Source organism: Plasmodium cynomolgi, chromosome 11 (genome assembly GCF_000321355.1).
Source record: "Plasmodium cynomolgi strain B DNA, chromosome 11, whole genome shotgun sequence".
Classification (NCBI taxonomy): Eukaryota; Apicomplexa; class Aconoidasida; order Haemosporida; family Plasmodiidae; genus Plasmodium; species Plasmodium cynomolgi.
In genome coordinates, this window is record NC_020404.1 from 1,018,736 (window position 1) to 1,028,662 (window position 9,927).

The 9,927-nt window shown below is 41.9% G+C and overlaps 3 protein-coding genes across 3 annotated transcripts; 1 reads left to right on the plus strand and 2 right to left on the minus strand.

Annotated features, from left to right (window-relative positions):
• Nucleotides 1-577: 577 nt before the first annotated feature.
• PCYB_113240 (poly(A) polymerase PAP) lies at nucleotides 578-2,493 on the minus strand (the record flags this gene model as incomplete). Its single annotated transcript, XM_004223202.1, has 2 exons — nucleotides 578-854; nucleotides 884-2,493. The coding sequence occupies 2 exons, from the start codon at nucleotides 2,491-2,493 to the stop codon at nucleotides 578-580; spliced, it is 1,887 nt and encodes a 628-aa protein (XP_004223250.1).
• Nucleotides 2,494-5,631: 3,138 nt separating this feature from the next.
• Nucleotides 5,632-6,594, minus strand: PCYB_113250 (hypothetical protein; the record flags this gene model as incomplete). The annotated part of the gene is made up of 1 exon (XM_004223203.1): nucleotides 5,632-6,594. A coding segment is annotated over one exon (963 nt), but the record flags the coding sequence as incomplete, so codon positions are not given.
• A 1,908-nt stretch (nucleotides 6,595-8,502) lies between these two features.
• PCYB_113260 (hypothetical protein) lies at nucleotides 8,503-9,705 on the plus strand (the record flags this gene model as incomplete). The annotated part of the gene is made up of 1 exon (XM_004223204.1): nucleotides 8,503-9,705. A coding segment is annotated over one exon (1,203 nt), but the record flags the coding sequence as incomplete, so codon positions are not given.
• Between the last annotated feature and the right edge of the window lie 222 nt (nucleotides 9,706-9,927).

The window sequence follows — 9,927 nt, forward strand, 5'->3', positions numbered from 1 at the left end:
AGCGAGGTTTGTATTCGCGCCTCTACGCAAAAAAAAAAAAAAAATTGCATAAACATATACATGGAAAAATTTTAAAATTCGCGTGTTATTCGTGTGTTGATTCATGCTACGCTCATTCACTTCGTAAAATTGATGAGGGAAGCCGATGGGGTAGAACGAACCAACACACGAATGACACTGTAACTACTACTACTACTACAAGGGGGGAAAACAACTGGCCCCCTACCGCTACTACAAAAAGGGTGATAACATCTGAAACTTCCAATTTGACCATCCGCATGCACACACATCTGCGTGCAGTGTGCGGCGATTTATCCCAGTTAACTGCGCCTCCGTAGCAGTGCGCATGCCTGTTTAAGTCCATGGTTTTGCACTTGGGCAAAAAAGGAAAAAAAAAGGGAGGGGAGGGCCTTCCTCTCCATTGTAACGCTGCGTTGCATCAACGAAGTGGCCACATAAGCAGTGACTCACGTCAGATGTGCCCACGCACCGATGATCCCTTCGCCGCTTAACCAAGTCACTTCTGACCACTCCACCGCTGACCAATCCACCGCTGACCACTTCACCGCTGACCACTTCACCTCTGCACCGCTTCGTCCCCCTCGGGCAACCCATTCCCGTTTGCCGCCTTCTCGTCCCCACTCGGTTCCTTCCCCTGCGGGTCGTCTACGTCGGACGTAACGCTGGCCAGGAACTCCAAAACTTGGGACTTCTTCTGGTAACTTATATTAATTTTGTAAGAATTGGGGTACTTACTTTTTTGCGGCCAATTAAGAACTATGTCGATAAAATCTCGAATGGCATAGGACAAATTGAATGTATTGTCGTAAATATTTTTTAAAAAAACACAAGTGCTATGAAAAAGGAGGAGCAGTAGTAAAACTTATCCTTCTTGTAAACGTAGAACTTGGGATAGGGTCTTATTCTGAGTTCGTTAATAGTTTCCAGTTTTTTGAATAGCAATCTGATTTTGCTTTCAATCCAGCCTTTCCACGAATTGTATATAAGCTCGTTGGTGGCCATTATTTGGATGTGCAGAAAATGTTTGTATGTGGCGAAGAGGTCAAGTGGCTGGAGTATGTTGGTCCATATGCTACTACTACTACTACTGCTGTTACTGCTGGGAGTGCTGACCGGAGTGACGATCCCATTTGCCTGATTCATAACAAAGGTGACATTCGCACCTGGATTCATTTCCATATAGTTGATGATGTAGTGGGCTCTCTTAAACTCATCTATGAGGATGCTCCTGGTACAGTACGTCACATTGTGAGTTGAATTCATACAAGGGAAGGCAGGAGTGATAATCGGCATAACGTGTAATTTATCTTTGATATTTTTCTCAGGATCCCATACGGAGAAGTTTCTCAACCCATCTACATGATTGTACTTGTTTATATTTTGTATAAGGACAGGGTACTTCCAATTCCATATAGAATAGACTCTAAAAAATTTACATATCAATTGGCTAACATTATAATTAGGATATAGTTGGCAAACTTTGGCTGTCAATAATGCCCATGAAATACCTCCAAGAAAGCCTAAAATGTTGCTGTAAATTCCTCTGCTTTTTGCCCATAGTTTAATGTACCGGAGTGTGTTTCTAAAGTGGTCCTTGTGGGGCACTGAGGCTAATATTAAGTCAGCTACTCTTATACCGTTGAGAGACCTTACCGTCACTTCGTCTAGATTTTTTAAAATATAATCATTATCTAGTGAGTAATAGCAATCCTTTAGTGTTCTATATGGCAAGGTTGCTAACAACAAGTCGATGTCCACATCATCATACATGAATTGAATTATGGGAGTGTATGTCTCCGGAAGAGCCTGCAACTTACGCACATTTTTATCCTGCTGTAATTTTAAGTAAAACTCATTAAAAAAGATTTCCCTCGTTATATTTTGAGGTGCTAAAAAAATACAATCGATATCACTGTTAGGGGTTATAACTCCTAATCGGTAGGAGCCAAATGTATACAAATTCCCATGTATATATTTTGCATCTTCTTCATTTATCCCTTGACTTATCGATATTTCCACAACAAATTCATGAAATAATTTATTAATCATCCCTAATACCCTTTCCCTCTTTTTTAAAGCATGTTCCGTTTCGTACAAATTGTAGCTTTTCAATAATTCCACCACGTCATTTGCTCTTTTTAAATCTTCATCCGTGGGATAATTAAGGGAAATTGGATCTGACACTCCGTATTTGTACTTTTTGTGTAATTCTCCTTCTATGCCCGATTCGTTATTTATTGTTTCTCTCCTACTTCGGAAGGAGGTGTCTTTCCTACCCATTCCTCCTCCTCTCCCTCCTCCTTCCTCCTCCAGACTTTTACTCAGCGCACATTCTATGTTGTAATTCAGATAGGTGTCTTCATTTTCTTCTTTAATATCACTTAGCTGCAGAAAATCCTCGATCGATTCTTTGCTCCGCAGGATGAAGTTGCTGCACTCCAGCAGGTTTTCGCTTTCGTAGACGGTATGCATTGGGGCGGTTTAAGTGGTTCACGCGGTTTAAGCGGTTTACCCGGTTTACGCGGTCTATATGCACAGCTCTGCGTCCACGTCGGGGTGGGGCGAACCAATAAAAAATACGTAAAAAAAGGGGTCTCCACCCGGGGGAGAGGGCATAGGCGCCACGTTAAAAATCAAAAGTGGGTCCAAAAAAAGGAAAAAAAAAAAAAACTACAGCGGGCTTACAAAAAGCTGAAGTTAACTAAAAGGTGATGTGGGGGACTAAAAAGAGTCTGAAAAAGGTCCACAAAGTAGAACACATATAAACTTAAAAACAAAGGCAAACACTCGAACGAACTCGTGCAGAGGGTTGAAATGAAGATGAGCGTGTTTGAACTCACTGAGCAAAGTGCATAGTACAAATGGGCAGGTAAATGTAACATAAAAAAGGGGCGACTCTTCCGGGGTGGAGGGAGAAACAGCCGCGCGTTCAAATGGTTAGATGGTTGGATGGCTAAATAAATTGGTGAATCACGCAAAAATGTTGCGCACGTGCATGCGGCACACTGCATAATACGCGCAGGCAAGCTCGCCCACACGCTTATCTACATGCATGTGCACATACAATAAACAGACGTGACGTTTAATCACGCAGGTTAGGGGGCAGCCCTTATTAAGGGCGAGCGGTTGGCGGGTGAATTAAAAAATTAAATAAAAATAAAAATAAAAAATAAAAAAATAAATAAATATATAAATACAAAATGAACAAAAAATAAAATGCGCAAAGGGGGAAGCTTCAGAAGCAACGATCGGCACACGTGCGATGCGTCGTTCGAAAGCGCAGAGGCCGAGACAGCAACAGTGGCTGCTGATGCTGGTGGCCTCCAAAAAAAGCGCACAAACGTGTACATAAGCGCGCATAGGTGCGTGGATGCATATATATATGTGTGCATGTCCACATATGGGTACATGTGAAGAGGCATATTACGATGGGTCTATACCCGCAAGGGGTGAAAAAAATAAGAAGTCGCACAGTTTTTCCTTCTGCAAAATCTGCCGCTTGCACGTACGTGCATGTCGTGTGTCTGAGTATATGACTTCAGCGTATGTACATGCAGACGTATCGTGTGTCGTACGTTTAGGTGTACTTGGGACATGCACCCGGACTGTATGTATATGTCCGTGCGTACAAAAAAGGAATAACCTAAATCATGAAAACAAAAAAAGTTTTATCTTTGCGTGTGGGGGGGATGTATAACGCAGGGTTAGGCGAAAGCTGGACGAGGGAATTGTCCAGCACCAAAGGTAAGCTTTGCGTGCACGTATGAACTGAGCACACAGATGAAATGCGCACACAGAAGAACTAAGCACACAGATGAACTGAGCATACGGATGTACCGCACAGGTAAGGTGTTCTATGCTGTTCAGAGGAGGGGCGCCTAAACGGATCGACTACAGCAACCGACAAAGCTCATCAAGCTGCATTTTCCGATGGGGGAAAACGAACATGGATGTGCTCTAACCCACCCCCAGGATCTATATTTCCCTCGGGTCGTTGTGTCCAAACATAACGTTATGGCTTATATTTTCCGCTAAGTGGGTTAAACTAATTGTCCTCTCTTAAAGTGGGGGCACGTAAAATGTATTATGTCAGTATATATGTTTCTACTTGATACAATCATTACTTAATCTGGGATCAAAATAGTGAGCTGCGCTTGGTTAAAAGATCCACAACAATGTATTACGTACTGCTGTGCATGGTGATGTATGGTGCGCGTTTTTCTTTCCTTCCAAAATGTTTATTGTGCTACGTAATGCATGCAGGCAAAAATGTACATATATACTGTGGGTGCCATTTACTGGTAGGCACATACGCTTAAACGGCGTTTGCAATGTCGTGGACGCAAAGAAGGGGGAAGTGTATAGGGGGGACGTTAGAGCGCAGGCCTCCTTCTTTTCTACTTAGCAGTGGGGGCTGAACGGTACAAAAAATTTGCATCTACCACATCTGCTACAGCTGCTACATCTGCCCTATTTGCCGCATTTGCCGTGCTCGTTTGGGTGAACTTTATCGCCTTCGCTTTTTTTTCCGTTGGATACGCATTGTGCGCAAACGTCACCGTCGCGTTTTTTTCCCTTTCAATTCGGTTCGTCAGCTTACATCCGACGGGGAAAAGAATCACGTGCGTATATGTGCGCATAAGCATTTGCCCTAGCATCTGCAATTATGAGTACGCGTAAGCATTTTTGCGATTGTACATGTATGTGCATATGCTTGCCTGCCCATTTTGTTTGCCACTTTGCTTCTGAGCACCGGTAGGTGATTTACCTGTACGAATTTTTTTGTGGAAAAAAAAGTACATGCGCGCGAGGTATGCAAGATGTATGCATGATGCATCGGTGAAGTATTCCTAACAATGCATAACGAATGAGAAAGAATACCTAACGCATGCGCAGTATGTACGCGGGGCGCGCTAGACCGCTCTGCACAAAACGAGGGGCCATGTTTTTTGGCGCACGAAGCGCGTGCTTCACTTCAACTTAGCAAATGAACATTTCCTTTTTTTAAAAAAAAAAAAAAAAAAAAAAAAGTATAATTCGTACAGGTCCGTTTCTGCCCATTTTTAGATAGTACAAAATGAAACCGTGCAACCGATTCAAATGATAATTAGGTGTTCCTTTTGTCGTCCTTTTTGTCGTCCTTTTTGAAATGGTGTCAATCATTGTCGTATATTTTATCTTGTATACAACGTATGCGCAGCTAGCCATTGCCCATCTACGATGTTAAGCAGCAGGGAACTACAACTTCTGGTGGCATAAAAAATATTGTCAACACAATTCGATCTTGTTTAATGGTGCCTTTTTGGCTAAGGAGTAAAGGAGCACTCCATGATATATGGGGCATATAAGAGTCCACCCACAAACGCGAATTGTAAAATGTGAAAAGGTCGGAGGGGGGTTGGTGCAAAGTTTGCATTTTTCTTTCTCATGAGGAGTGAAAATAAAAAAAAAAATAACTCAGTGTTGATGAGGGTACATATGGAGAAGTGTGGATTGTGCACATGTACACCAGCGTAAAAGGGTTGACATAAAAATAGACGAACGGTCGGCCGCCCAACTCCGCGCAAGGACTCTGCACCTCTGTCCATGTCACAAAAAATACGGGAGTACTTTGAACAGCCTGAAACGTCCCGCGTCAACTGCTTCATCGCGCAAGAGGTGTATATTTTGTTCGATATATTTCCCCTTGTTGACAGCCAAATAGTTTGACAAAAGGGAAAAGAAAAAAACGCGATTGACATTCTGAAATAAGCAGCTAGGGAATATGCCCAAACGCATATTACAGTAATTAATAACTATGAAGGCCAAGTAATTTAAGCTTAAAAAATAGTAGGAGGCCCATATGTCATAGTCAGCCATACCCATGGAAATAACTGATGATACTAAAAAGAGGAAGGTATATATGTAGTGAAGATTGTTGGCAAAATAATAACTACCTACTTGTAAACCCAAATAGTAAGCGGAGAAAAATGAGAAAAGAAGAGAATGGAATTTTATGTGGTACTTCAAAATTATATTATATTCTAGATAATTTGAGGAAGCTACTAGGAAGAAGGTTAAAAGAACAGAAAAGCTAGCCACCACAGCGAAAAATATTTTAGAGGTCTTGGTAAATATTAAGTAGCTCTCTCCAAAATGGTTATTTATATAGTTTATATGAATTTTGTTTAAATGGTAAAAGAAATCACTCGAAATGGTTTTCATTTTTTTTTCTCCATTCATCAATTTAAGGACAAGGTGATTGTAAAATAATTTGTCGTTGAGGAAAAAAGGGGCACTGCTTTTGGTAGCTTCTTCCGCTATCCCCATTTTGCTGCTATCTGTGGGTTCTCCATCTTCATGTAAAACCTTGTGCTTAATCTTGTTCCCATTTTGGATGTCATGTCTGATGAAATTTTTACAAATTACAGTTGCACGGAGGTCACTGCTCTTCATCAGTTGGTCGGCTTTCCTGTTGATGCAGCGGCCTTCCTCTGCATAATGCTGGTAGGTTCTCGGAGCGGAGAGGTTGACATACGGCGCCGAGAGCCTGGCGCCCCCGGCTGTTAGGAATTTCAGTTGGGGCAGCCTCATTTGGGCAGCTTCGTATGGGCAGCTTCGTACGGACAGCTTCGTATGGACAGGCACACAAGCGGTTCTCATGTGCACATTTATACGCCCCTCCTTTGGGCAAACTAACGCATCCCCGTTCAATGTTCCGCAAGGTTGAGGTGGTGCCCCACGAAGTGCTGCTTCGATTGATAGATGAAAAAGGGGGACACTTCCGAAATGTACACACATATATGCACACGACATGGACGCATAAATATAGGGGCGCCTAATACATCTTTGTGGCCACCCGCCTACATATTTGTGCCTTTTTTTTTCTCACGAAAATATTCCCCACTCATGTCGACTATTTTTCTCCTGTACACAAAACAAAAACTACTGTGCGTTTTGGCTATGCACATGCCTCGGGGATGACGCAAGCGGTGTATTTGGCTTTGTCCACAGCAACAATTTCCCCTTACTACTTTCATTTTGTGGCAGCGAATGGGTGAACACTGATCGAAGGTTCCCTCACTCATCCGCTTCCCCACGCGCGTAGCCCCCCACTTTTCGATTTGCAGATGGACATAAGAGAGCGTGCACGTACATATGGATAACGTACATGAGGATAACGTACATGAGGATAGCGTACATATGGATAGCGTGCATATGGATAACGTACATATGGATAACGTACATATGGATAACGTACATATGAATAGCGTACATATGTATATTTTTTTTGTCCTTCAGAGCACGCCCCTTCTACAACCACTCCATCCAGAAGTGCGCTCATCGCAAATGTACACAACGCAGCTGCCCAATTTTCTGCATCCAACATTCCTCCATACGTGCATGCGCGTACACATTTTAGCTGCTCACAAATGGGCCACAACTCGCTCAGCCCATTTTGCCTTTTTATGAACAGTCAGGTAAAAATGCGATTTTGCCCTGCCACCCCAGAGAAAAAAGAAAAAAAAAAAAAAGGAAAAAAATATGCACAATTTTCATACCATTTCGTTTGTTTTTCTTTCTTCATATTTTCAGAAAATTTCCTTTTTTTTTTCGCTTCTTCATACCTGCGCCTAAAATTGATAGAATCGGATGTCACTATGTCGCGTTTCGCGAGGTGGTGTCGCTTCGTGGGCGTATACGCGTAAAAGCAGTGTACGAAGCAAAACATGCATACAGGATGTACATATAACACGTAAATAAATATATAAATGCACGTAGAAATATTTTCGCGTTTATGTCAATTTGTTGGCAATTTTTTTCCCCCTAAAAGGTGGCATTTTTCGCAACACTCAGTTCACCACGCATAAAAACGCCTGTTTTGAACGCATCCGTCCCCCGCCAATTGTACGCTGCACATACGCACGGCAAAGTTGGCCACCACAGTGGTATACATAAGTACGTACATGCATAAGTACGTATATACATAAGTACGTACATGCATAAGTACGTATATGCATAAGTGCGTATATGCATAAGTACGTAAATGCATAAGAGCGTATATGCATAAGTACGTACAAACATATACGTATACACGCGGAGGGAAACCGTTTGGTACGGCCGACCAGCCATGCTGAGGTGAATTCGCCCCACCGCACATTTGCAGGAAGGGGTGGAACTATGAGCGCGCGTGTAATTGAGTTAGGCGTTAAGCGAAGCAGAAAGCTGTTCGCGTCGCCTCCCGCCGCCTCCCATAGCATTATTCCAACACGCAATTACGTTGTCACGACTTTTCACAGAAAACATGCACAGCGGTTATCTCACCGCTAGATGTGTACGTAAACATAAACAGCACGTTTTGTTTAACTGTTGACCGTACCTGCAGAGTGTGTAATTTGTATATCGTGCCGCCGTTGCAGGAGCTGTCTTTTCTTTTCCTTTCTTTTTTACATTTTATTTTTTTCCCCCCCATATTTGCACAAAATTGTAAATGATAAAAGCATGACTATTGTTACGATATTGTCCATTTTGTTGATTTTAAATTTATTTGAAGTAAGTTCGGTGGTGGGTAGTTACACGGAGAAGAACCAAAATGAGGAATCATGTCGGTATATCAGCGTGTTCAGAAGGCCCCTGTGTTATAGGTGCTACGTATTTAAGCCGAGGAACGGCAATGGCATCAGGTGCTGCCAGTACTATCTGCAAAAACGGAAGGAGGAAAAACTGGAAAAGCTATTTTCCCTGCAAGATATTATGAAGAGTACCCTGGACGAAAAAGACATGGATGATATTAAAAATTTATTTCCTGTATTCAACGAAAAATTGTTAAAAATAAATAATAATTATAAATATGGAGGTCCCAACAAGGGAAACAAAAACATTACTGATATTGACGATTTGGAAATCGAATTCAATAATAAATACTTCAATTTGAAAGACATAAAGGTTAACATTTTAAGTGGAAATAGCAATAGTAAAGAAAAAAACAAAACGAAGGAGGAGAATTATTACAATAAAATAAAAGAAGAAAGTAATTTTATGAAGAAAAAGGATGAACTATTACAGAATAGTCCCTTTTATAGTGAAAAATGCTTCAAATCTATACATGGATATAATTGTGGAAGGAGAAACCGCAGAGAATATAGAGAAGAAAATGCTGATGCGGATGAAGAATTGGATTATGATTTGGCTGAGTCCATTGGGGAAGCAGAATACTATGCAAGAATGAATCGCATGAATAACCCACAGCAAGGGGGCCATGGAGGAGCTTCCAATCCAGGGGGTAATAAATATGCTCAGGGAAAGAGTGACCATGGTTATTACGACAATAAATATTATGATAGTAAGTATGGAACAAATTACTACAGTGAGAGTAGCAACTCTCCAAGCTCCTCTCTTTTTTACTTGTCCAAAAAATTTTACCTATTGAATAGGTTGTCTCAGAACCCTAAAAAAATTGTACAGAAATATATCGAGTTTAAAGAACACCTATCTGGATCAGAGGACAAATTGGATGACTTCCTCGACAATGAGTACTACAACACGACGCAAACGATAAACGCCGTTTTGAACGACGATATTCAGAAGACCGTTGAGTATGATGAGAAGGGGGACCAGAGCAAGAACAACAGCGGCAGGGGGTTCTTCTCCTCCCTGCTCCGCGACTTTATTTCGCTCTTTTACTTCCCGCAGAAGAATGTGGAGTTGTAGCGGAGAAGTTGCAGCAGCGGATTTGTAGCGGCGAAGTTGGTGTAACCGCGTTCCTGCGATCACGTGCTGTCGTGGCCGCGGCACGCAACAGTGCGCCCCCATTTTTGCTTTCCCCCCCGGGGGCACTCACTTTATGCGTTGTTCCGTAAATTTACCAGCGATTTTTATGTGAAATAATTTTTTTTTTTTTTTTTGAATGCTTTCCTAGGTTATTTT